Genomic DNA, 27,913 nt, shown 5'->3' on the forward strand with positions numbered 1-27,913 from the left:
CTCCACCAAGTGATGTCCCCTCAGAGGAGAAGTTGGCTTCAGCATCAGGTGTTTCCCCCTCCTTGCACCATGATGTGTAACGATTTTCAACGAAAAGAATCCCAAAACACACACACACACAAAACGGAGTACTGAATCCCTTCTCCTGGACAGCATCAATTCTGTCCCACTTTCCTGGATCTGCTTATTAAAATCAGATAAAAGCTATGTCCTTTTTTGCCATGTGCCAAGCAGCTTTATGGATTCTGCTCAACACATGCCGGCTCCCAGCCTTTGCTTCTCTGCAACAGGTTAATGTTGATTTTCTGTAGCACAGCAGTTCCTGGGAGTCAGAGTTACTACAGATCTGCAGCATCCTGGGAGACTCAACATGAAAACTTCTACAGATGTGAAAGATGTGGCTCGTTAAATAGTGCAGTAAATATATTTTTCACATGTTGTTGCAATAAATATGTGACAAGTATAATAAATTTAACAGTAACATGTACATGGTGATAAAGAAGTAAATCATAATAATGTTATTACTGCAATAGCAGATGCCTGTGTACATGTATAGCTGTATAAATATATTTAGTAAAGGCCAAATGGCTTAAAAATTAGTAAGGAAATGATCTCTTATTGACTTGTCTTGGCAACAGAAGAAGATCCCATGGAGAAGATTGCTTGTGTACAGCAGTCCCAAAACCTTATAGATGTCCTCAGATTGGCACTTTAAAGGCACATTGGTGGTCCCAAGAATACAGGGCGGTATCAAGGAGTGAGCTTATGATCCGAAAGTTGTATTTTCCCACTCCATGCAGTGCCTAAACTAACTGTCCACTATCACTTCCTCTTGTGGCACCATGCCTAGTGAATATGGCTGCAACGTTTAGTCTGGCATGAACTCAACATCTATGTGTTGACACACACCTCCCACCCAACCCAAAACTCATCCATCACTCCATCCTAGCTTATTTGGCCAAGACTGACCGACAAAGAGAGTTTACTGAGGCACAAGGATGTATTTTTTCCCCTCTTGTCACCATATCAAGCCATCCTGATGGTCAACTTGATGTCACAGCAGCCAACACTGGAGGGCAGCTATGGACCTACCACTAAGAGACAGAAATTCTCCTGACAATAAATTCCAGATTCATATGGAAGCAGAAGGAATTATTCCCACAGATTCTACTGTTCTTACACCTCCATCTCTGTTGTGTGGGCTGCAGAAGACTTGGATCAACCGATGGTTGATTCCCAGCGACACTTGAATGGTGATGAGACAGTTACATCTCTCCCACTAGAGATGTTTCTCCCAGGGAGTGATCCATGAACTGATCAGCATAGACCTAGCCCTTCTCCAGAGCAAGCTGGCTTTGTCCAGGTGTGTAGCACTCAGGTCACTAGCTCCGGATGGTGTCCCCACAGCCTTGAGGTCATCGTTTCAACATTACCTCTCTTTCAGAGTGTCTTGAAGAATGCGAACACAGTGTGAAAAACCTGCTGGGATAGTGCAGGAGGACTTTGTGGAGCAAAAGCAGCCAAACCTGATGCAGGCCCTGAAGGCAACCCCAGAACTACACCTAGTTTGGAGGGAACAAGTTGATTTGGTGGGGAAGGGCACCCATGAGAAAGCTAACCCACGATGTGTTTGACTGTGGGGAGCCAGCTTATCTGACAGAATCCATGTACCCATGAAAGAACCTGAGGACACTAGGAGGGACACCACACCCTGAAGACTTGTAGCATCATGCCTCCAAAATTGCTTACGAGCACCAATCCTGCAATGATTTCTTCTGGTGCCTGTCTTGCATAAATCCTACACACTAAGGCAGCAGGATGTGGGAAATGGCAAACCCTGCTTGAAAAAAAGGGCCACAGGTCAGTGCTGGTCACAAAAAGTCATCCCTGGGTCATGTCCTGCCACAGACTCGACCCTTCTGAGTCTCATGGGATTTCCAGTCTTCCATGGGAGAAGTGAGCAGGTTCGGCTGATGGGACTGGCATGGAGATGAGCAGAAGTTTATAAGCAGAAAGCAAAACTCCCAGCTACTGAGGTGCTCCAAGACATCACTGCCAGGACAAGCATCATTATCTGGAGCTAATGTTACCCTACTTGCTTTTCAGAAATCAAACAGAACAAAACAGAAAAGAAACCAGCCAGTCAGAGATGAACTGACAGTTTTTGATCACTTGCAAAAGATTAGAGGTTGACCACGTGCTCACCTCACACTTAAAATAGGTTGTATCATGTCAACAGGATGCCCATCTCTAATTATAAATGATATTTTGCCAGACTAAACAAACTTTGATATTTATGCTTCATTTCCTCCAACTCTGATTATAGCACGTTCTTTTAAAAAAATGCATGATGAGCAAGAGGGCCGAGAGCTTTGCCCTGGCCACTCTTTCTCTGTTCCCACTGTTGTTCAGGGAAGTTTGCCACTGAGAGTGTGATGTTGCTTTACACACTGGGATTTTGAATTAACTTGGTGCTGATGCTGACGGTGAGCAGGATAGGAGGAGTTGTCCTGGTTAGTTGAGGTTCTTGTCCCATCTCAGACTCATTATATGATGCCAGCATCTCTCAAACACTGTGTTTTTAGTTGTCTTGGAGGAAGATGTTGGTCTTGATATCTCTCTGGAATAGGCCTGGCTTAGTCCCCTCTATCTATCTATATCCCTACATCTATATCTATCTATCTATCTATATCCCTCTATATCTATCCCCTATATCCCTCTATCTATCTATATCCCTATATACCCTATATCTATCAACTATAACGTTTTTAGTTTTCCTGGAGGAAGATGTTGGTCTTGATATCTCTCTGGACTAGGCCTGGCTTAGTCCCCTCTATCTATCTATCTATCTATCTATCTATCTATCTATCTATATCCCTCTATATCTATCCCCTATATCCTTTTATCTATCTATATCCCTATATCTCCTATATCTATCAACTATAACGTTCCTCAGGTCCACCTGGCCTTGGGCCATGAAGACATTGCCATTGCAAGATGTAGACAGCTCCACTTAAAACTGCAAAAGACACATACTTTAGCTTGCTCCAAACCAACTACCAGTAACCCAAATAGCTGTGAAATTAATCCAAAAAGCAGGGTAAAAAAATGCATGTCTGATTCCCCTTGGGCATCCCACATTCACCAACCCAGATGTGAAGGGGTCAGCTGTGTCCATACTACAACACAGTGATTTTCTGGAAGGCCATATTCCTGGCTCATCTTGTCACTTGGGTGGCTGTCTGTCCCCAGGCACTGCTTGACACCTAGTCAGGCAATGCAAGAAAATGCCAAAAGAAAGCAAAATGCACATAATGGTGCTTGAGACATTCTTGGAGGGCTTGCAAGATGTTGCACACCACTTGGAGTGGCAGATATGCTTGAAACTCCGGGCACCATGGCAGGATTTAGATGAGATTACTTTGGTGATAAGGCTTTTCTGTGGAGTGAGAGACCACAGAAGATCTGAAGAGCTAGGAATGTCATCTATCTAGACTTCTCTGAAGCCTTTGACATGGTCCACCACAAAATCCTTCTCTCTAAATTGGAGAGATGTGGATTTGATGTTTGATGGGTGGACTGTTCAGTGGATGAGGACCTGGATGGATGATGGCACCCAGAGGATAGCGGTAAATGGCTTGATGTCCAGATGGAGATTGGTGGCAAGTGGTGTCCCTCAGGGGTCCTTAATGTGATGAGTACTGTTTAATATCTTCATCAGTGATGTAGAAAGTTGGATCGAGTGCACCCTCATCAAATTTGCAGATGACCCCAAGCTGAGTGGTGCAGGTGATGCACCTGAGTGATGGGATGCCATCCAGAGGGACCTGGACAAGCTGGAGAGGTGGATCCATGAGAACTTCATGAGGTTGAACAAGGCCAAGCACAAGGTGCTGCGCCTGGGTCAGGACAACTCTCAGTATCAATCCAGGCTGGGGATAGAGGGATGGAGAGCACCCCCAGGAGAAGGACTTGGGGGTGCTGGGGGTGAAAGATTGTCCATGAGCCAGCAACGTGCACTTGCAGCCCAGAAATCCACCCGTGTCCTGGGCTGCATCCCCAGCAGCGTGAGCAGCAGGTGCAGGGAGGGGCTTCTGCCCCTCTGCTCCGCTCTGGTGAGACCCCCCTGCAGTGCTGGTCCAGCTCTGGGTCCTCAGCACAGGACACACATGGACCTGCTGGAGAGGGGCCAGAGGAGCCACAGGAATGATGCGAGGCTGGAACAGCTCTGCTGGGAGGACAGGCTGAGAGAGCTGGGGTGTTCAGCTGGAGAAGCTCCAGGGAGACCTTAATTAGGTCTTTCCAGACTTAAAAGACTTAAAGAAAGATGGGGAGAAACTCTTGAGCAGGGCCTGTTGTGACAGGACAAGAGTGATGGTTTTAAACTAAAGGGGTGGAGATTCAGACCAGACATGAGGAAGAAAGACGGGGACAGGCTTTTTAGTTGCCACATGGCAAGTGGTGATAGTTTTAAACTAAAGGAGGGAGATTCAGATTAGGATTGAGAAAGAATTTTTTTACACTGAGCGTGGTGATGCGCTGGCCCAGGTTGGCCAGAGAGGTGGTGGATGAACCACCCCTGGAGATATCCCAGGCCAGGCTGGACGGGGCTCTGAGCAACCTGAGCTGGTGAAGATGTCCCTGCTCATGGCAGGGGTGGCACTGGATGATCTGCGAAGTTCCCTTCCAACCCAAACTATTCCATGATTTTATATAATAACACAAATACAGCTGGGGAGAAAATGATGGCCAGGTGTGGTGGCTGCTGAGACATGAGGTATTGAGATAGTAAGAGAAAAAGAACAGGAAAAACGTGAGCGAAAATACCGAGCAAGAAAAAGCAAAACACAGGAGCTGCAGAGCGTCCCATCATTCATATAGTTTTTCTGGGTGAATCATGGCAAGTGGAATTTGTGTTTGGATTGTAGGGAGCAAAAACTGTCTTCAGGATCCTGTGGTTTTATTTCCTGATGGCTGTGGACCTCAGACTTTAACCACTGCCTATTGAGACTTTCATGTATGGCTTGCAGGCAAAGTTGCCAGGTGAACATCTTGAGAGGATGAAAATAAGGGCAGAGACCTTCTTCCTTGCATCTCCCCTGCCAGCTCTGATGTTTGGAGGCAGCCTGCATCCAACCCAGATTTTTCAAGCATCTTGGGCTTTGTTCGCCCCTCCCGACACCATCTCCAGGGACATCTTCTATCCTGTGCTTTATCAACAGGTTCAGGAAATTGTGATCCATGTGACAAATCTGGTTTATCTTGAAATGGGAAACCAGATGAGAGTGATGTGGTTTCTCTTGCAAATACTTCTCATATCTCTGCCTGATGCTGCAATAGCAGGAGGATCTGTATGAGTCAGGTGGTGCCAAACAGGCTGCAGAACAGTTTTCTCTGACATCTGTGTTAATGGGGTTAAGGATCATGCTTCTCTCTTCAGAACCCTTACTCAATTCAGAATGTGAAATATCATCCATTCTTCTTCCTTTTTTAAATTTTCTTTTAAATGGAGAATGAAGAGGAAAGCTCATCTCTGCCCCAGCTTTTTTAGTCCCCTCTATTAAGTCAGACCTTGTGAAAATGAATTTAACCTATCAACCACCATTGAAATAATCAATATTCCCTTTCTGTTGTTCCTTCATTTTCCACCTCTTTACTGTGTTTACTTTGGGTAAGTGATGTCATACTGCAGGAAAGCTACAGTGAAGGGATTACTGTCATTATATCTGCAAGGACATGAATTTGGTTGTGAACCAGGTAATTCTCAGCTCTTGTGGAAAGGGGTTTTCTCACAGTTGTTTAAAAGAGTGATCTGCTCTGTCTTTTGCTCCTTCTGTGCTGATTTTTCAGGCAAAGATTGAAAAAAAAAAATGCAATCATAATCCTAGGGAGAGAAGAAATGACTTAGAAATGACTTAGAAAAGCTCTATTTTTGTCATGTTCCTTAAACCCTTTGATCCTTCCCATAGCCCCTTGATCCATCACTACGTCACCACTCATTGAAAGCATTTTTTTTTATAGCCCACAGCTGGATTCTGGGTTATTTCTAAAATGTCTTTTCTTCCTGTGCAGTGTGTTGGCTTTTCTTGAATAATCTAACTCACTCCCACCCCCCTGTGATGTATTATGGATTTTTTGCATGGAGGAAAAAATACTTAAACTCTGGCTTCATCCCTGAGTGTGCTCCTTGTTGTGCTGACATGGTACATGGTGGCAGCCCCAGTGCACAGTGCTTCAGGTGGAACATGCTTCTGGAGGATAAAGGTACCTGCACCATCTAACGATCCCTCTGGACCAAATAACAAAGCAAGGGGTGCATTGGGTGACATGGGGGAATGTTATTTCAGTGGCAAGAGAAAGCAGACGTGGGGCCACAACCTGAAGGAAACAACCCCTCTTTTATCCTGCTCATCAGTATCTTTGGGTTTTCCAAATGCTGAAAATATCATTCGGTATTGAACATGTAGATTTCAGAGGTGGGATGCACTCAGAAAAAACTTCAGTGCTATAGCACAGGCTACATTTCTACTAGTGAGTTTAGTGCACTGGAATGCTGAAATGTGGAGAACAGGGATGCACAGATAATTATGGTCAAATATATAACATCAGCCCCCTGTCAAGAACGGGTAAAAGAAGCTGCAGCAGCAGCACTGAAGAGCTGAGTAAACTCCTGGTCTCCTTCTTCTTATGCAAATTTGTAACCCCACAATGATGTAGTGGGTGAAAAAGATGAGATATCTTTGATCAAATGCAGACATCTGCAAGGTTGGCATCTATCAAACACATAACTAATCTTGATATCCTTCGTGGCTCACGGAGGGAAATGGAAGTCCTTCTTGCTTGTGATTCATCTCATTCCCCAGCAGATGAGTCACCTACAAGGAGCTCCTACTTTCTCCTGTGAACACAAAGGGAGTGGTGGGTGAGTAACACAGACACAGATTCAAAATTAAAGGAAATGAGTCCCTCTTGCAGCCAGGAAACAGAGAACTGGATTTTTTGCTGGTTGTGGGTATACCTCCTGCTGGTGTAAATCACAGCTTTTCAGACCAGGTCAGACATATCAATCATTTAATATATTTCCTAGGTTTCCTTGGGACAAGCCACTTGAGGATGGTATTTCTGGATGCGTTACAAATGTTATAAGTGGTTCTGCCATGCTGTTGTTGCTTTGATGGTCTGACATTTATGACCCCATTGAGCAAAGTCCTGAACAGGATTCCTGCCCTGAGGAGCCTCTATATCCCTATAAACCATCTCCTTGTGGACAAATATTTTTGTTAACAAATTTGGATGCAGCTTCTGGGGGCAGACTGTACATCAGTTTTCATCCTCAGGTCAAAGGCACTGTGTTTTAGACAACAATCCTTCCAGATCGCCTGATCCATCATATCTAGAAGATCTCTCTGTGCCACATCTAAAGCATCTCTTGTTTGGAGAAGCACGCTTCTTAGGTTTTACTTTCCGGTGTCAAGACTCCTGTATTTTAATCCTCTCCGTAGCACAAGTGAAAGGAAGAGATGCTCTTGTACCTTTCCAGAATGTTCATGTTCCTACTAGTACACCTCGCATCTTAAGGAATTAAATAAGCTGTTCCTAGGACTCAGGACTATGAGAGTGGCCATGTTGCTTCTTGGTTCGTATCAACATGGTTGGAATTAGATCTCAGTTATTTTCAGTTGTCAGGTCTTGATAAATGTTTAACACACCCCAGAAGGGACCAGTCCTTTTACTGTAGATCAGTGAATATCCACTGATTGCAAAGGATTAATAATATCTTGTACCCAATGAAAAGTGGAAAGGCATAGAGCTCCCACTGACCTTCTCCTTTTTCCAGAGACACACATGCTAATATCCATTCCTCTTTCAGCCACAGCATTGAGGAAGCTTCTCACCTTTCACCTGTGACACTCTGTGGTTGAACCTATGGTGAACCGTTCACAGGTCAGCCCTCTTCATCCTTCAATAATACAGAGAATTTCTAAACAAACAAATTTCAAAAAATAGCTAGCGTATTGTGAAACATGAGATTGTTGTGACGCTTGAGATTCAGGATAAGAAAGTAATTGGAAATGGTCAAAGAAAATACTGGCAATAACTTTGTGTGTACTCACTCATAGACATGTGCAGGGAGCACATAGGACAACTGATATATGTATTCTTTGCCTGCCCTCTGGTGGTGAATGGCTTCTGATTAATTGTATGCATATGTATATTTTTATATATACATGTATACACACATGCAGGTGTACATATATATGTGTGTACATATGCATTGACATATGGCAGAAAATGTTTTCATCTGAATTGTAACTTAGACCCGAATGTTGCAGATGTGACCAGTAATTAATTATTATCATGGGCTATAGCTGGTCTTTTTAATGTTGAAGTTTACCCACTCCATTATGTTTGTATTAATATTTAGTTCAGTTAAAATAATTCAGCGCGAAAATAATGGAAGTACAGTTAGATATTTGTTCTAGTTCTGAGAGATCAGTGTGCTCTTCATGTGTCCTCTTCCTCTCTATAAATAAACTCTGCTGAAACTGGGTGAGCTGTACAAAACTAAGAGCAAAATGTTTTTTTTTCCAGGAGCAGTTCTTGTAGCAAATACAGGACAGCATAAAAATAACTGCCGCAGCATGGATGCGCTTTTCCTTACACAATGCCAGCCTGGGTTAGCAGGAGGGTACAGAGACAAAGGTGGCCTTGGGATGGAAGCTTGGAGGAGATATGTTTCTTCACCCCCTCAGTGCAGTTTGTTTTCAGTTCAGCAAGGGCTCAACATCCTATTTCCACTATTTTCCCCTTGGAGCTGCAAGGAGCAGGGAGATCTGCCATGGCACCCTTCACACCTTCTACAAGCGTGTCCAGCACCTGGGCATCAGGTAGTGAAGATAAATGAGTTCAACACTGCAGCTCCCAGGACTTATAAAGATATAAGAGGTATTGCCTAAACTTGGTGTTCCCAACCTTTTCTATTTAGGATGACTAGTGCAGCAGGAAGGGTGAGAAGGGATGTTTAGATCAGATATTAGGAAAAGTTTATTTCATGGAAAGGGCTGTTGGGCATTAGAACAGGCTGCCCAGGGTAGTGGTGGAGTCACCATCCCTGGAGGGGTTTAAAAGACCTGTAGAGGTTCTTCGGGACATGGTTCAGTGACAGTATTGGGTTAACAGTTGGACTTGATGATCCTGAGGGTCTCTTCCAAGCAAAATGATTTTATGATTCTATGAAAGGTGAGTGGTTTTGAGGGGAAGGCTGTTAACTGGCTTTAGTGACAAGCACATGTCATTTAGTCATGCAGGTATCACCATTGCTTTCTCAGGAGCATCCCTTGGTGCTTTTCCTTTCCTGAGGCTGCAGAAGTCTCATGCAAGGTGGTTTGTTCTCAGTGCTCAGGGCCTCTTGATGTTCCATGTATGGGGAAAAGATTGTCTAGAGACATCTCAGAATGTGAAACCTACTGTTCCAGCACACCCAGAGGACTATCCAGCTACAGAATTTCTTCACTCAATTCCTTTCCCTCTGCCCATCTTCTGTGGACAACAGTGCTTGATTGTACCACTAAGGCAGGTTCATCCCACTTAAATGAAGACCTTTCTCTTCTAACCTCATCAGATCTCCTACCTCCTGTCCCTTTCCACACAGCGCGGTGTTGGACACTCTGCACCCTTCCCAATGCTCAGCCACCAGGACAAAAGTACAGCAGTAGGGGCAGAGAGGAAAAGATTTTCAGGCTGATCCATCCTCTTCATAATCCAAGATGCAGCATTCACTGGGTCACCCTGCAGATTGGACCTGGGACTTGGACCCATCATGAGTATCGGGTTGTATTTCCCCCTTGTTCTGACTCTGCTGCAGTCCTGACAGGTGCAGTCAACCAGAGCAACTTCGATGACATCTCTCCATGAATAAACTTTGGCACCTTATTTGGGTAACAACCTGTGATTATTCCCTCTGGTCCTTTCTATGGTGGTGTTTGGGGAGCTGAAGTTACAGATTTGGCCGGGCAGACAATCACCTCTGCAGGGAGCCCACACAAGTAGGTTAAACAAAAGCTTTATTTCCACACAATGTTCTCAGGAAACGGTGCCAAGATTTCACAGACAGCTCAGAACAAGGATTGGCAAGGAATGCTCTGCTCCTGTGATGATTTCTTATTGCAAACAGCATGGAGCCACAAAATTCATCTTCAGAGCCAAGCCTGAGCTTCCTTTAAAATCAAAAGTGTTCAGATTAATAGTTTTCAGGTTTGTTCTTTAGAGCAGTAATGTACCCATGCAAAGCTCAGATGCAGCGGAGCGTAAGCCATTTCTACAGCACCAGACCTGCAACCCATGGTTAAACCCTCTGGTACTACAGCAGACAAAATATTCAATAAGCCGTGGTTATTAAAGCAGTTAATTGCAGCATGTCTGCCATCAGATATTATATGCAATGTTTGAATAGTGAACAGCTCCTGGTGAGCAAAGACCTCAAGACTGGACCTTCGGCTATGCAGAGCCTGTTTGCTGCCTTCTCTTCCTGCCCACACTTTTCTGACTAGAATGGAGAAAGGTCAGTTGGTTTCCTGCAGGATTTCAGTATTCTGAAACGCTATTTCAGTTCCAGCTTTTGAATTAAAAAAATAAATAAAGAAGGAAATTGGATGTGGATGTTGGATCTCTGACATTTGCCTCCGGGGTTGCTTTGACTGAGGTAGCCCCACAGACGGGCAGCTGAGGCATCTGGCAAACAAGCTGTTAGAAAACCAGACCATTTTCCATTTAAAAACTGCAGAACATTTGCAAATTGGCAAACTCTAACAACAACAACAGCAAAAAAAAACTTCAACGCTAATAAATGCCTTCTGCTTAAGACCAACTGGAATTTCATGCATCGTATTGTGGTTTTCGTTTGGACATCAGGCTTGTGTAGATACAACATATTTCAGCTTTGGTCCTTGGCCCTGTATTGACTCTCCCTGAGCTTCTCTGTGTATGTTAATGAAAAATGCTTCAGACATTTAGCTTTGTGAAAATGAGTGTATTTATTTTCAGAGTCTGTTGTACAGTTTTTTTTATCGTGCCTGCAGTCTGTACTATCCAGTTTAGCTTCTGAGTAGCCCCAAGTTGAGAACAGATAGTGGCAAAAAAGGGATTTAATTCCTTTGAATAAAATTATTTTAATGTGTCAATGAAAGCAGTCAATAAAAGAGAAAGAGATGATAAATTTTTTCTTGACTTTCAGTAGATCCTAAACAGGTCCTTTGCAGGAAAGGAGACTGGATTGCACCAAGTAATGACACAGTGAGGGGTATATGTCATGGATCAAGGCTGATGTGGAGGCAAGAAGCAAAGAGGAGAATTACATGACCAGAATACGTTGTGCAACGACTTTTGCTGGTGGTCCTTCCGTGGACCCACTTCATCCTGCGCTGTTCAGCAGAATTTAGAGGTAGGTTGAGAAAGGAAGGAGAACCAAGGGATGCTGACATCTGTAGGTATCATGAAGTCAGGCTTGGGGAGGATTGTGGAGAACTCCAGTGAATGAGGAAAAGGATGGTGAATGAAATTTAATACCAACAGCTGTGAAGTAATGAACATCAGAGGAAAAGTGGTAGGTACTTCTTACACTGCACAGAACACAGAACCAGTTTCATCAGCTCAGGAACCCTTCCCTGTGGTCGTTGCAAGAAGATTGGAGGAATATCCTGGGGTGGGACAAGTACTGAAAAGCTTCACCTGCCTACCTGCCTCAGCAGTCAGTTGGCCACCAGCTGCAGGAAGCTGGAGGAGAGGACTACAATGACCCCCAGGGTCTGGAAATCATCCTGAATGCAATGGTTCTTGGTGTGTTTTGGGAGGTCTGGTCCAACTTTGTGTGCTAACCCAACCTCCCCTTACATCAAACTCGCTGTGTCCTACAGCCCCGTCCCCACAAGCTGACACGTCAGTCCCATAGCTCTTCATCAAGGCTGACTTTTGCCTGTAAGAACTTCATCTAAGGGCACCATTTCACACAGATTCAGTGGGAGCATGAAGAGTTGTAGTTCATTTGCCATCTCACAGAATCCCAGAATGTCAGGGATTGGAAGGGACCTGGAAAGCTCATCCAGTGCAATCCGCCCACCCGGAGCAGGAGCACCCAGATGAGGTTACACAGGAAGGTGTCCAGGCGGGTTGGAATGTCTGCAGAGAAGGAGACTCCACAACCTCCCTGGGCAGCCTGGGCCAGGCTCTGCCACTCTCAATGAGAAGAAGTTTCTTCTCAAGCTTAAATGAAACCTCCTGTGTTCCAGTTTATATACATAGCCCCTTGTCCTATCATTGGTTGTCATTGAGAAGAGCCTGGCTCCATCCTCCTGACACTCACCCTTTATATATCTGTAAACATTAATGAGGTCACCCCTCAGTCTCCTCTTCTCCAGCTCCAGAGCCCCAGCTCCCTCAGCCTTTCCTCACACGGGAGATGCTCCACTCCCTTCAGCATCTTTGTTGCCCTGCGCTGGACTCTCTCCAGCAGTTCCCTGTCCTGCTGGAACTGAGGGGCCCAGAACTGGACACAATATTCCAGATGTGGTCTCTCACCTATTCTTTTCTTCCAACAATTATTTTTAATACAGATGAGGTCAGAGATGAGTGTCACACTGAGATCTTGTGGCCTGATTGAAGGAGAATGTGTGGTTACAGCAGTAGGAAACCTTTAGCCCACCTTCGGCCCCAACACCCATAGACTTGCATCCAGCCAATGACCACTGTTACCATGTGTGATTGGGAGAGCGAAGTGGAATAAGGGTCTACCTGTGAGTAGGACCTTGTCAGACCATGTTCTCTGTTGCATGAGTAGAAGGGAGAAGGTTTCCCTGGTATCTCCGATGTATTTGACAACAGGACAAATCCATTGCTGATGCGAGGACAGAAGGCTGCATGGAAGGGAGGGCTCCTGCTGTAGCGACCATGGTGCTGTTCCTGACCTCACTGCTGAAGGCCATGTCTCTACAATGCCAAGATAACCAACCAGAGCTTCAGAGGAGGATGTGCTGAGGTTCTCGCATGAGGATCTCAGGAGATAACATAGTTTCATAGGTTCAAAGAATTACCCTCAGCCCCATTCCTGCCTTGACCCAGCTTCATTCCTAAACCCCAGAGAAGTATCTTGATATTTTCCAATAAGAAATGTGCTGTGTGGAGTGGTATTGTCCCCTCCCTCCTTTAGTATCCTCTGTCATTGGAAACTTTCCGAGACATAGGTCCTTGCAGCTCTTTTGAGACCCATCCATGTTGTGGCTGCTCCTTACCTTCCCCCTAGGTTCCTCATCATCTCCTCATACTTCTTCTGCCTGACTGTCCTGCCACTTCTGTATTTTGAGACCTGCCTCTAAACTACTGAATAAAGGAGTTAATACATGAACAGGACTCTCCATAGGTATCTTATCTGCACAGAGTGCTGAAAAGTAAACTGGGACGAAGATGAATATACAAATAGGAACAAGACTTTCAGGTGGAGGGGTAGGTCTCCAAGTATCTTTATTTGCATTTGGTTTAAATTCATTTTTAAGAATACTGTATGAAATACGAACTACATTCAGAAAGTGTTTATTGTGCATAAATATATCTTCTACAACTCTCAGCAGTTTGCACAATTACATTCACCCTGTAACGTTAGTGGTAAAACCACCTGCAATCACATGGTAGGTCCTTGTCCATAGAGGTTTCTAGAGTGGTTTCTAGAGCTTCACTGACTGAGGAATCCACCAAGTCCATGATCATCTGAGAAGCCTTCTGCAGAGCTACAAAATTTATGTCTGCTGCTTCTGGCTCCCATCTTCCTCATTACAACATCCAAACACTAGCTTTAGGAGCAAAATAACAAGAAAAGAGCCTGATACAGTAATCACAGTTAGTATGGGAAGAAACCTCTTGAGTAAACCTAAACCTGCCTAAACAGAACAATGCTGGGATAATATAAATGTATTTTATGGCTTTCTAACAGCAGAGGTTATCACACTCAAGGATGAGTCCTTGGCCTCTTCCTGTTGAAATCAAGAGGAAAAAAATACCACTGGCTTCAAAGAGAATTAAGAATTATCATGGGATTACTGAAGTCATCAGTGATCAGAACTTTGCTTCTCTGCTACCCTTTCCCACAGATTTACTATTTTATTTTTTTAAATAAATTCAAAGAATGCTGTTTATTTTAGAAGACTACAGGCTGAAGAAATAATCCAAAAACTGTGTACAGAAGGGAACATTGAAATTCTCTTGTTTAAATGGCCTTCAGCTGGAAAATTCAGTTTTTTGGCTACACAACATTTTCTTAAAGTTGTCTTTTCTCAGCCTAACAAAAACACACACTCGAAAGATTATTTCTTAGTGGTCAATTATGAAATAAAGAACTGGTTACTCCAAAATTGAAATATATGTATCTGTACATAGGTGTAGATGTTGAAAGGGAGAATATATGCACAGTGGCAGACGGAAGAGTTGTGAGTTTTGGTTTTTTTGGTCTTTTTCCCTCGTGCACTTACAAATGTTCAATTTGATATAGAGCAGAAATAGAAGGTCACTGTCCCTCCTGCTCACTGTTCAGCCAGCTAAATGGATTGATGAGAGGTTTTTCAGGAGCAATGATGGCAGAGATTCATGCAACTACCAGGTTTCTTGTGTGGTTGATAGCAAATTGCTTCGACAGTTTTTATGTTTTCTGCTTGTATGTATCTTCCTTTACATCTATTTTACTTGTGTGCAGGGAGAAACAAGTATTTCAGAGACGTTTAGCATATCTAGACAAGACAAGTGGCAGAGTTTCCAGGCCCAGGTTAAAGGTCCGTGATGAGATATCTACGTGGGTTCATCCAACTTGACTTCAGTCGTCCATCATGTAGGTTTTCCCACTTGAGCTGATTAGTGCAGCTCCTGTTAGAACTGGTGTCAAGAACTTTTTAGGACACAGTTCATCCATTTGAATACAGATACCCAGGATAGGATTCACTTTCAGATTAAGGCATCCAAATGTGTACGTCATTAAACACAGAGTCACAGAATCACAGAATAGTTTGGGTTGGAAGGGACCTTCGAAGCTCATCCAGTGCCACCCCTGCCATGAGCAGGGACATCTTCACCAGCTCAGGTTGCTCAGAGCCCCGTCCAGCCTGGCCTGGGATGTCTCCAGGGATGGTTCATCCACCACCTCTCTGGCCAACCTGGGCCAGTCTCTCACCACCCTCAGGATAAAAAAATTATTTCTCAATCCTGGCCTGAATCTCCCGTTTTTTAGTTTAAAACCATCAACCCTTGCCATATGGCAACTAAAAAGTCTGTCCCCATCTTTCTTATTGGCCCCTTCTAAGTCCAGAAAGGCTGCACCAAGGTTTCCCCGGAGCTTCTCTTCTCCAGCTGAACACCCCAACTCTCTCAGCCTGTCTGAGTATCTCTGAGTGCACCAGGCTCCCATTGCTTACATGGAAAACTTGCTGATGGTCAGTGAAATTTAGGGATGACTTTGCAAGCCAGTCATATGCACAAATTTTAGGCTCAGCCTAAAATCAGTTTTGACTTGAACTCCACTAATTGAAATGAGAACTGAGATACCCAGCACACAGAAGTATCTGCACATAGGAGCCTAAGAAACACCCCTGGGAAGTGTCTGTTTCCCTTCTCTGACTGTTGGGGGACCTGTCCGGGTGACTGTCTCCAACTGCATCTTACAGGCCAACATTTAGCCAAATTGTTCTCCTTTTGCTTATCATTGCGGGTGTTTCTCCTGCTTTGGAGGCCAGCCTTGACTTCACATAGGCCTTTCTGAGGAAAATCCATTGATGCAAGAGTATCAGACCAAGAGCAGAAGGAGATGCCACCTGTCCCCCACAGAGAGGATGTGTGCTCTGCCTGCCACATCTTGAAAGTCTCTTTAGCCAAGGTATAAGATTAGGTTGATGTAAAACACACCACCATGTAACAGAACAGCACTGATCAGTATTTTTAACATGGGAAAACAACGAAAAAAAATCCACAAATTATGCAGAAATCGTTTGATTTTAAACCCACATTTGCACAAACCAGTCCAGATGATGTCCTTCCCTGGAGCTGTATTTTGGGGTATGTTTAGTCAGAATTGCCTGGCTCATGTCTCTTCCAGAGGGCTTTATTCCTGAATGAATTTGCAAACAGAGGGTAGCACAGTGCAGAAGATGAAAGCTCTTCCAAGCCCTGTTTGACAACTCAAGTGTCATAAAAGCCTTTTGACAGATGCCTTTCAAGGGCCAACATGTCCAACCTGGAATATCAACTCCCACCAAAAAGTAAACAAAAGCTCCTGTTGCAAAAACAGATGCCATGGAGTAAAATTTCGTTATTAAAGAATATCAATGATTTCCCCTTCCATTTTCACTTTTTGTGTGTTTGTACCCCAAACAATTCTTAATCTGAGAGTATCTATGTTTTACACTCGCTACAGTGAATTATTTTTGAAAATAGTATCTTTCTTAGCTTTGTGGAGTCTGGCTTGCCTCATTTCATAAAGATATTCACAATAAGCAAAGAAGGTTTGGCCAGTTGCTGACTCTTATTTATCATCTGAGTGATGAAAATCTGCTCTGGTCACTCTGAGTTCAAACTGTGCTTGAAAAGGGTATCTGTGTTTTCAATGAACAACTTCTGGTGGTAATATTGACTAAATTACCATGTCTGCTGTTCTCTTCAGCCTTGCAGAGAGAGAACAACAATTCCCAGGAGTTTGTTTGAAGCCAGATGTTGAACAGCAGTAAAAAACTGGGAAGAAGAAGTGGCCAACAACAAAATTTTTTGACCTTGATGAAGTGTGTCCTGTTAAAAGTGGCTACAGGCCAAACGCTGACCCTTTGCAGAAAGGTATTTTTACCCCCTGCAAGGCTTACTTTGAAGAGAAGAGCCTTTAGACCACTTGTAGATTGGGAAGGAAAACGAGTGATGTTTTAGGCTTTGCACTGCCTAACTGATGCACTTCTCATTCCCTCAGTCCAGCTTTTGCAGGAAGGAAAATTCATATCTTATTAATATTACTCAGCTAAAGGAACTGCACAACATAATTCTCAGTTTTCCAATATCTTGACATTCCGTTTTCATCCTGCTCTGGGACGAAAAGTATGAAATGTTTTAGCTATGGTATATGTGAGTGCATATAAAGCAAAACAAAATGTTCTTCCAGTTGAGATCTGGAATTGAGAAGATGACATATTTTGACATTTTGAGTAGAATCACATTTTGGCATTTGGAAACAAATATTGATTCATACCAAAATGTTTCATTTCAAAACTGTCATTTCAGATTGAAAATAGCATTAAAATGGCATTTGCAACTGAAATGTCAATTTAAAAGAAAATGTTTCAGCTTAAATTGACATGCAGGAACAAAACATTTTGATCCAAAATTTCCCCTTGTGGGGGAGTAAAAAATATTTTTTGTTGTTGTCAAAAACATTTTCTTCTCAATTGCACTGATTTTCGTGAAACCAGAGTTTCCTGCAGCAACAACAACAAATCTATTTAATGCAAAACAGTTAAATAATTTTAGCACTTGGCATTATTGTTTAGTTCCAAGCCCAAGTACAGTCGGACATGTTTATGCTGCCATGCAGACATAGCTAAAATATTCTTTGGGCTTATCCTTGTGACAGATGCTGATGAAGAGCTGACTCTACCATCACCATCACTTCCCTCCCCAATGGACCACTGCCAAAAACACACACATACAGCTCTGAACTGGTGCACAATTTCACCAGAGATGATGGTCAGGATGCATCTGCCTGCTCCTGTTTACCCTGTGCAAGAACTAAAGGGCTTCATCAACTTTACTGCTTTTGGCTGGAAGGGAATTAAATGGAGGATGTGAGTTCTTCTGCTGGTTTGGCTTCAAGGTGTCCATCCCAATCTTACTAGTTCGTTGCTGTGCTCTTCTCAGATTTCATCCTCTTCAATACTTATTTCGGCCTCTTTCATGCTCCCCAGCTCTTTAAAGGTTGCTTTTGTCAGTGTCCTCTTTGTGCTACTCAGGACAGATTTGAGTTTCCTGGTCAGCACATCTGGCCAGTTGCTGTAAAATAGAGAAGAGACAAGGAATTAGCAACCCTTCTTGCTAAGGAGTAGCTTTTTGTTTTGCATCATTTTATATCAGACAAAGCAGAAACATCAGATGTTCTCAGAGCCACCAAGAAGCATCGGGCAAGGAGGGATGTTGGCAGAGAACTGCAGGAATGTGGTGGTCCCAGTAGACCATACAACTGCTGGAGCTCTTGCATGGGTTAATGGGATACATAGAGCTTTCAAGGACATTCACTTCACAAATGTAAATTGCATTTATATAAAAACAACCAGAAGGTTTCAGCAGTTCATGAAAAACATTCCTAACTGTGCATCACGAGCCTCATGCAGCCCCTAGCTTGTCACAACAGAGATTCTCTGTTAATCAGCTGGACACCTCTGGATTTGAGGTCAGGCACTGCCACAATGAGAAAGCTGAAAGTCCAGCTGCTCTGACAGCCCCGTGATCCCACCAAGTCCAAGACGGGCAGAGAACCAGAAAGCCCTGACATCCGTCTCATCTCAGATCCATATGCAGTGTCACTGCCTTGGCCTGGCACTACTCATGAGAGAATAAGCTCTACTGAGTATCAGGACTTGAGATCTGGGCTAACTGAGAGACTACAAGATCCAGGCTAGTAAACTGATGCGATGGAGCTGGAGAGTATCATCTGCTATGATGCTCTAAGTGTCCATGATGCCCAGGTTCTATCCTCTGTTGATGGGTACTAATTTATTATAACATAAGGGGGGCTTCAGAGACAAAATAAATATCAAGGACTTGTAGAAAGCCAGAAGCTGAGCGAATGTCTGGGCTCTATGCAGGTCTCAGGTCTGCAGCTGTCCTGTCTGTAAAGCATCATCTGAAATCAAATTTACTGTGTATAATAGAAGAAAATATTATTCCAGCTGTTGTAAAATGAAAAGAAGCAAATTCTTACTCATACGAATAACACCATTGTGATTATACAGATACTAAAAAGAAATAGTTCATAAATTGTTATGCATATACACATACGTATGGTTTTAAATTGTACACACCATTATTGTGTACAATGAACAAGCAGTTACTTTAGACTAGAAATATATGTAAAACTGACTACATGAAGCAGGCATCTTATTGCGAAAGGACAAGAGGTGACGGTTTTAAACTAAAAGAGGGGGATTCAGGCCAGACATGAGGAAGAAATTGTTGCCCCTGAGGGTGGTGAGAGCCTGTCCCAGGTTGGCCAGAGAGGTGGTGGATGAGCCATCCCTGGAGACATCCCAGGCCAGGCTGGACGGGGCTCTGAGCAACCTGAGCTGGTGAAGATGTCCCTGCTCATGGCAGGGGTGGCACTGGATGAGCTGTGAAGTTCCCTTCCAACCCAAACAGTTCTACGATTCTATGACTCTATGATTTTACTTGAAGAGTGTAAGACATGAGGTCTTGAAAGGAGGGGAATGAATACTATTAGGCCCAAGGACTATTCACATTAATGATCAATTATTAATATAGAATTGTTAAACAGCCCAATGAAACTGCCCTTAATGACAGCACAGGATGAGTTGCCTTTAAAGTGTGTATAAGAGTATTGCAAAGTCAACTAATAACTCTGACACCAGAACCAGGTATGCAGGGCTGACCACTCTGATACCCTGTGCTGTAGCACTACATATCTAATTATTTTTTGTTATAATTCAAGAGAATTGTGTTTTATTGTTTGATGTAAGGTTCTGTCTGATGGTCTGGTTACCTGTTGCTAATGACTGGCTATTAAATCTGGATTCAATAAGAGAAGAACCAGGACCTCCAAACTCAGCAGATTTCATGTTCCCTTCAGTCTCACACTGTGGGAGACCAAGAGCAGCCAAGGACAACCAAGGGCAAAAAAAAAAACAGGAAAGGGATCTAAAGGCAAACTGCTGAATCTTAAGAAATCTTTCAAATGTATCAACCCAATACAATTTAGGATTCAGTGGAGGATCTACCCTGAAAATTAATTCATTGAACTTTATGAGAAAGAGCTAATGCTCTCATCAAACATAATTCCAAATGGTTTGCAGTAACTAAGGAAACAAGGAAAAGAATGGGTTTTTTGTTGGCGGTAGCTTAGGTTTGCTTGGGGTTTTTTTGCCTTTCTGGTGTTGGATGAAGAAGGTATGCCTTCCAGTGTGTTGTTGGGAGATGAACCTGCATACCAAGGTAGAAGAAGTATCTAAGACAGTAGAAGAAAGGGGGAAGAGAAGAAAGATATGATGGGAAAAAAAGTCAATAGAAATCGCGTTTCACTTCCACAATTCTAGTTTTAATCTTTGGAGAGTTCATGCAGGCAAAATCATTTGAGATTATCATTGCAGAGGGGTTGGAGGAGAAATAGCAAACTAATTTTATGAGTTTCTGCATAGGTTTTGCATTTGGGGACAGATTTTTTATTAAAAACCCTGTCTTGAATGAGGTTTCAGACTTCACCTTGAGATCTTAACTACTGGTCAGCCACACATTGCTAGTCTGTGTTTTGACGAGCAAGATGAGGTGACTGGGGTGTTTAGTGTATTCTCTGAACAAGAAAGAACCTTGAGGGATCTCTTGTCACTGAGATCATGGGATGAGAGGTGGGAAGAGAGGGAGAGGCAAAGTTCTGAGGTAAAAAAAGGAGAGAAAATAACTAAAAACTTGAGCCTTAGCACTTTGAAGTGATCTTAGACTGGTTCTTTGTCCTTGCAGGACACAGTCTTTGTATGCTTATGTATCTAAAGGTCAGCAAAGAGCAATACAGATGACACTAAGATTTATACACTGTGGATCCCTCCATAAATACAGCAGCTACCAATCACATTGGGGTGAAATCTCACCTCTTTGATCTTCCTAACGAAATCTGACTGACTTGCATGGGGTCAAATCTCATCTCTACAGTGAGATCAATCTAGGGATCACAGGGTCAGTGACATCTCTCTGAGTCAGTTTTCCAGTGAGCCTTGAAAGAAAGAGAGAAATCCCTTCCTTCATGTCAGAAGCACTGCAAGATGCTAGGGTTGGGATTCAGCTGCCTGAGGATACTGTCTATAGCATTATTTGAGGTGCCATAGTTTATCCTGCATGGTCTTCAGCTGCTGTTACATGTGCCAGCTTTGCATAAGTGTGTCTGACAACCATGGTGCTCCAGGTTGAATCCCACTTGAATGGATGGTTTTGTAGGTCCATGTTAAGATCCTATATCCTACTGCAAGAGAAAAGAGAAAGATGACTGGTGGTGTAGCCGACAGGTTTATCTTCAGGTAACCGGAGGTGCACTTTGGTGTTTCTCACTCTTTGCTGCATGTTTTTATCAAGATCTGGCCAGAATCATCAATTCTCTTTGAAAACAGGTGTTCACCAAGAACAACAGAGTCCACACTCGCTCTTCCAAGGTTAAAGGATTCTCTTCCTGAGTATGAGGAGCAGAGACTTCGCCTTCCTCTAGACTCCAAGCCAGATGAATACTCTGAAACTACTGAGATGGGGATCCCTATCTTATCGCAGAACAGACTGTGAGACTGTTAATAGCTTACAGTCCTAGACCAATGGGACTGTAAACGAGGTGAATGGACTATAGATCACTATGTCTGAGATCTGTGTATAGCATTCCTTTATTGCTGTCAAGGAAAAACAAGCTTATTGATAGCATAACCCTTTTCATCATAAATTTCGAAGGTAGATCAGCTGGAAACATTACTAAACCACCAAGCGGACGCATAGGAATAAAGTGGCTGTTGAGGACATAATTGCCTCCATTGAGAGGTTCATGCATGCAAGAAGGCTTGAATTAGGACTGTTGAAAAGCTCCAGGTATAAATTCCGTATTGATTTTGCTGCCATTTCCCATAAATCGAGCCAAGTGGGCTAATGAGGACCTTCTGTTCTCTATAATGTAGCGCTAATCAGCCTTGCTTCAGTGCAGAAGTCTGTGTCTGTGGGAGATACATGCACTAGATGTTTTTATATCAGTATATGTGCAGTTTTTGTCAAGCAGAGCGAACCCGAGTGAGTGAGTGTCTCTGGCCTTGGAGGAGTAGCTTGTGCTCATAGACGTAGATCAGCAGTGTAGCCTTCTGTGCCTTGGAGCTTATATGTACCAGTCAGTGTTCACACATGGTAGTGATTACGCAGGTCTCTGCACAATATGTACCGTATTTAAATATTTTTTCTTTTTTTTTTTTTTTTTTATTTTAAATGAAGAATTTCTGCTGAGCTCCTAGAATAGGGAGAGCCTCAGACAAAAATTTAAGAATCTCTTAAGGGAGATAGAGCAGTTTAGCAACATGCCCTGAATCATTAAAAGTTGTGGTTTGGAAAGAGTCACGCTGCCAAAAGCACAATGTTGGGTTTTAGCCCTGTGAGAAAATTGGATGGAGCTTTAGTCTTTAGATTAATCTATCAGCCTGAAATGGTGTTTCTTAGGTGTTGTTAACCAGCCCGTATCTAGGGACTTTGGGCTTTCATCCACCTTTGCCCTTTACTGGGTGGAAATAAAGTAAAATTTAGTTCAGAGACACCGAGTAGAAGCACTATTGGTGTTTTCAGAGATATTAATAAAAGAAACCCCAACCATAGGGCATTTTCACAGGAAGTCAGACCCTGTATGTGCACATGTGGGTGTGCATGTTCATATACCAGCCTGTTCTGGTAGCACCTGTTTGATCAGGCTTCTCAGGTCATGCTGCTATACTCCATGTAACTTCTGAATTCCAACCAAATCCTTCTAAATCCACATTTATTTCTCATAACAGTAGGTACCATGGTGATGAATAACAGAGCTGCATCTTGTTTTATGGAATCACATCAGACAGGAGTTATATATGACAGGAAAGTAACTATAGACAATTCGGATTATTCCAGGCTTGAACTCCAGCTTTATCTCTGTGTTTACCATGGACTGGGCTCTTCCTGGCACAGTGCGATCGATAATATACTGCAGGTAAACACAGTTATACTGCATGACTGTCAGGAATGAATGTGATAACAGGTAATAAATTTGCTAGGAAATCACCCAGCAAGGCTACTACTATCATCAGACAGCTTTGCTGCTGTTCTGAGCACCTTTAGAATGAGACGCTTTAAAAGAATAATGCACATTTTTGAGGGGAAAAAAAAAAAAAAGGCATGACACTAAGACCAGCAAAGTGCAGACAAAGAACACAAAAGCAGACACAAAATAGCAGAGCTACGTTGGGACTGTCCTACAGCTACTACCTCAGATCTAGGCCCTTTTGCCAAGGAGTTTTTCAGCTTTCCTCCTTTTGAACTCTGCAATTTCTTCCGGGGGTAACCCATGAGCTCTACACCTGCAGTGAACATGTAGGCCATTAGAGAAAGAACCAGTTCAGGTTTTATCTGCAATAAAGAACAGACCGTAATGGAGACCGAGTGAAAGGCACGTGTTTCCAGATGCAAAAAAAAAAGGAAAATAACTGTTTGGCCTGGTTCTGAGTTTATTTATTCCCCTCTTGTATCGCTTCAGCTCAATTTATTGCAAAGGGCAAGGTTAGCTAATTTAATTTTAAGTGTCCAAAAGTTAGGTGCCTGCTCCAAGACAGGCATCTTTTGTAATCTGTATAGCCAGGCGCTTCCAGAGATCTCTTGGCACATCTTAGACACCTCTCCCAGGATGAGATGAATGACTTTGGTGACTGAGGAGCACAAATTTGGTATTTATCATGCCTATATTCTGAATCTATTAGACAAGATGAATCCTGAGAGAATTATTCCATTATTCCTCCAATTCTCCCCCTCATTCATCAAAGTGAAGAGCAGAACAAAATTGCTGTGAAGATCTTGACTTTGGTTAGTTCAGCTCCTGTCCTAGTGACTTTTGGTCTTCTAGGGGTGTTGTTTATAGAAACTCTCAAAGCTATGGGCACATTTCCAAATGAAAATCCTATTTAAGTGTCCCTAGAGACAGCCGGCTTTCCCTGAAAGCTTAGCATAAATTTAACAGCCTTTCCCAAAAGAAACTGGAGTCAAGTTTCATCTCTTTTGCCAATTCCATCCTACAATGGGCAACGTCTATAGCAAGCTGTCCTTCAGGCTTTCTGAAATGGGATGGTAAAAGTTGGTAAGTCAGAAGACCAAGTATGTCACTCATCTCCCTGGGACTACAAATTAACATGATCCTGGCTCTTGGGGGTTTTTTCCTGCATTTCATCAGTTATTGAATTTTTCCTGGTGTTACATTTTTTTTCAGTGTTTTGCCAAACACATCTGTGATTTAGTCCAGCTCAGGCATGTACCTGTTAGAATTGTATACCCTCATATTTTTTCCTGCTTTTTCGGCAAAGAGGAGGGATCCACCAGTGCTGACAAGGTGCCGCCTGTCCCAGTGCACCATGGGATGCCAACTTCCAATATCCTATATTAATAAACTAGCAAGTTTGTTCTTTTTCCATGGCTGCTCTTCAGCTGCAAAACTAGTCTGCTGGTGTACCCTCGGAGAAACCTCACAGTCTTCCTTTAGACCTATCTGACTGTGAAATCTCAAAAGAAAATCTGTCTTACAGGTAGGCTGCTGTTTGACTGCTCAGTATACCTGTTTTTGCCATCTCATCACCTTGTTACACCTCCTCTACGTCCACTCTAATCTATTATGTTGTGTGGCGGGCTTTTGTGGAAAGCTTTTTTCTTTGCCTTCTTTGTCTCTTGCACAACAGAAGCCCAACCCACAAGATCCTGAGGTACAGCAACTCAAATTCTAACAAGCTGCAAGGCAGAAGGAGAAATAATTTTCATCACAAGGCAGACATCCACCAGAGAAGGTGTAGAAATTTGCCTTAGAGCAAGGAAAGGACTAAGGAGCCTATTGAACTGCCTGCACTGTTCTATGTCATGTAAAGTTAACCTAAAGCTCCTATCTAAAGCAGAAAATAATGATATTTGACCCAACCAGAAAAAAAGGAGGTTATTCTTCAAAAAGTAAAACTCTCTGGGGGGAAAAAAAAAAAAAAAAAAAAAGAAAAACAAAAACAAAAAAGTGAATGATTTCCAGTAAGCTTTTAACTTCTGAAAACAGATATCCAGACCATGGGCAGCTTGACACAAGGTTAATTTTAAGAACAGACTTTTAGTTCACTTGATTTTATGCATGGTTGGAAGAAAGCAGGAGTGGTAAGAAGCATATTAGGTCCTTTAATTTACCTACCTTTCTTAATTAAAATGCTTTGTATCCTGTAAGTGCTATGTCACCCATAGCACCTGGGTTTTAAGAATAAAGTAGATTTATCTCAATGTCCTTGCAAAACTGTAAATATCTGAAAGCCCAGTGCAGACAATGGAAATCAATGAGAATGTTCTAACTAATGCTTTCAATAAGTCTGTAATTTGGATTAAACACAGAGGCTGACACATATCAGTTAAATTCAAATTACGTAGGTACAACAGTTGTTACTTTGTTAGACATTTGGTGGTGGCTTGAGGTTCATTACTAGACAATCACAAGTATTATCTCTGCAATTTCAGCAACAAAAGAGGGGGTTACTATCACAGTGTTTTACGGGACCACTAGTATTAACTCAACCACATTATTACATGTTCTTCCACATTTTTCTTTTGTTTTCTAACCTGCATGTAAACTCACCTTTGTAAGGCTAAGGACCATCTCCAGGTGGAGGATGCCAAGCCTACTGCAAGCACAGTAGGATAATGAAGCTTGATTTGTCCCTAGACATATATGAACAGCTCTATGAGCTACTTGATCATAGGTGTGCTCATGACTGACTGACAGAGCTGGAAAATTGCCTTCACATATCGAGAAGTCCTCCTGCCAAGGACTGTGCTTACAGCATTGATTGGCTGATGGGTTTTACGTCATTGGAAATAGTAAGAAGTTAGCACTTTTAAGGTTTTTTTTAATGTTATCTGCAGTGAAGGCCTGAAATACTCCATATCTCCAGGGTTATGTCTTGTCATGGCAGTAAGAAATGTGGAAGTTGAAGCTTACTGCATTGAAGCAAATCACCTTTCCTTGTTAAGACTTAATGAGTGTGATTCCCTGTGGTGGCCTAAATCAAGAGCTCAAACAGCAAACCAAACTACAGACTGAAAATCTTCAACACACCTCTCAGAGGAGGTTGCTGGCTTCTGTGACACACAAGGAATTAAAAGATTAGGAGTGTGTGGAATGAAGCAATGGGGAATGCGTCCCTTGCTCTTACAAGTAGGAGCAGAAAATCTGATGCCAGATTTGAGGGACTGGGTTGTGCAAGACCTCATGGAAAGGGAAGACCTAAATGGAAGATCAGTGTTTTCAGGACAGAGTGGAAAGATGGTTGAAGAGGACTTTATTCAGCACCTCCTTCCTCAGCACAAAAGCCTAGAGATGAAGAAATTCCTACAGAAGTATATCAGGCAGTGTTATGAAACCATCATATTGGCCAATATGTAGACATAACAGAGAAACAACTTTCAACCTGTTGTAAACTGGCATAAAATCAAGCCATCAAGATAAGCCTGGAAAAATAGGAAGCCATGTCTGGCACCTGTCTGATAATAGCACAGCCTGTGCATGAGGCAGTTCTCCAAATATTTGCTTTTCTTGAACATCCGTTTATGTCTTTCTGCTGTTTAAATTCTACAGGGTACAGCTTTTATTTTGACCCTTCACTAGGACAGATGCACTTTAACGTAAATTTTGATTTTTCCTCTGACTACTTTCACATTCATTCATCTGCTGCATGACAATTTATGAAGACAGATAAAATGCAAAAGAACAGTGAAGATCGGGGCCTTGGGGCAAGAGCAAAAGACCATGTCCCTCTCTGCAGTGTTACTGGTGGGTTCTTCTGAGGTTACACAAAAGGATCGAGATTCCCTGATCCTGAGTACATGGGCAATTTTTTTGCCTCCTTTTATTGACCCCCTGGACCTGATGCATTTTCTGTCATTTACAAACCATGTTTAGAAACAACTCAGGCCTGTATTAGTCTGACTTTGGCACACACAACCAGAGGACAGGCTCAAAAGTCAACAGAGGCCTAACACATGACTTTTAGATGGTAAAACCAAGATGAGAAGAACCTACGCTCAAGGTAGATGCCTCGGTGCTTCTTTGGTTGCACGGTAAGCCAGCTCACCTTGCTAATCTGGCAAAGCTGGAGAAGCTTCATATTTCCTATGAAGAATGCATCATTGATATCAACACACATTATTCAATAGCTCATTTCCATCAAGTATTAACAAGTATTGCCTCCAACCCTAAGAAATTGTGTCTCTCAAAATTATCTTCAAGTTACCTTCTATTTTCCACCCTTATTGACACCTGAATGGCTTAAAAGTTATGGCCCAAAATACTGTTAATTCTGTGCTACTCCAAGAAAGCTCTGGGAGGGCTCTGAACACATGGACTGCCCAGTACGCAATTGCCCAAGTAATTAACCATTATCTGCAAAGGGAGGTAAAAACTGTCTTAATTTTACTAAGAGGAAATGAGGCAAAACTTAGAACAAGATTGCTCAGGGGAAGCCAGAGTCAAAACAAAAATGGACCATGTTTGCTGTCAGACATCCACCTCTGAGCTAGTGACTGTAGGACCTCTTTACAGTCACCAAAACAAGTGCCTTGCAAGGGCGATTCATCTTCTGATACAGACGCCCAAGCAGGCCAGTCGAATCATACCCCTGAGCATGTATTTCTCTTTATTGACTATAAAGGGAGTCAGGGTTGACTAGCTTTAATGTGGGTAACCACACTGTTCTCGTCAAACAAATACGACTCCTGGTTTTTATGTGCTGACCACAACATCATTCCCAGGCACACAGCATGTGACAGCTGAACAGGGAGTACTCCATTTGCAAAGTCAGGCATTTCAAAACTATGAAATGGCTTAATGAATTTTAAGCCTTCAATCTTTGCTCACCACTGT

At 42.8% G+C, this 27,913-nt stretch overlaps 1 protein-coding gene across 1 annotated transcript in view; it reads right to left on the reverse strand.

The window, feature by feature from the left end:
• Positions 1-13,496: 13,496 nt before the first annotated feature.
• Positions 13,497-27,913, reverse strand: part of LOC102086091 (retinal guanylyl cyclase 2) — a 49,558-nt gene continuing 35,141 nt past the window's right edge. Inside the window, exon 19 of the mRNA XM_065074544.1 lies at positions 13,497-18,054. Coding sequence (XP_064930616.1) covers positions 17,919-18,054 — 136 coding nt within the window. The 3' untranslated portion in view covers positions 13,497-17,918. The remainder of the gene's footprint in view (positions 18,055-27,913) is intronic.

The sequence above is a fragment of the Columba livia genome, chromosome 1 (genome assembly GCF_036013475.1).
Source record: "Columba livia isolate bColLiv1 breed racing homer chromosome 1, bColLiv1.pat.W.v2, whole genome shotgun sequence".
NCBI lineage: Eukaryota > Metazoa > Chordata > Aves > Columbiformes > Columbidae > Columba > Columba livia.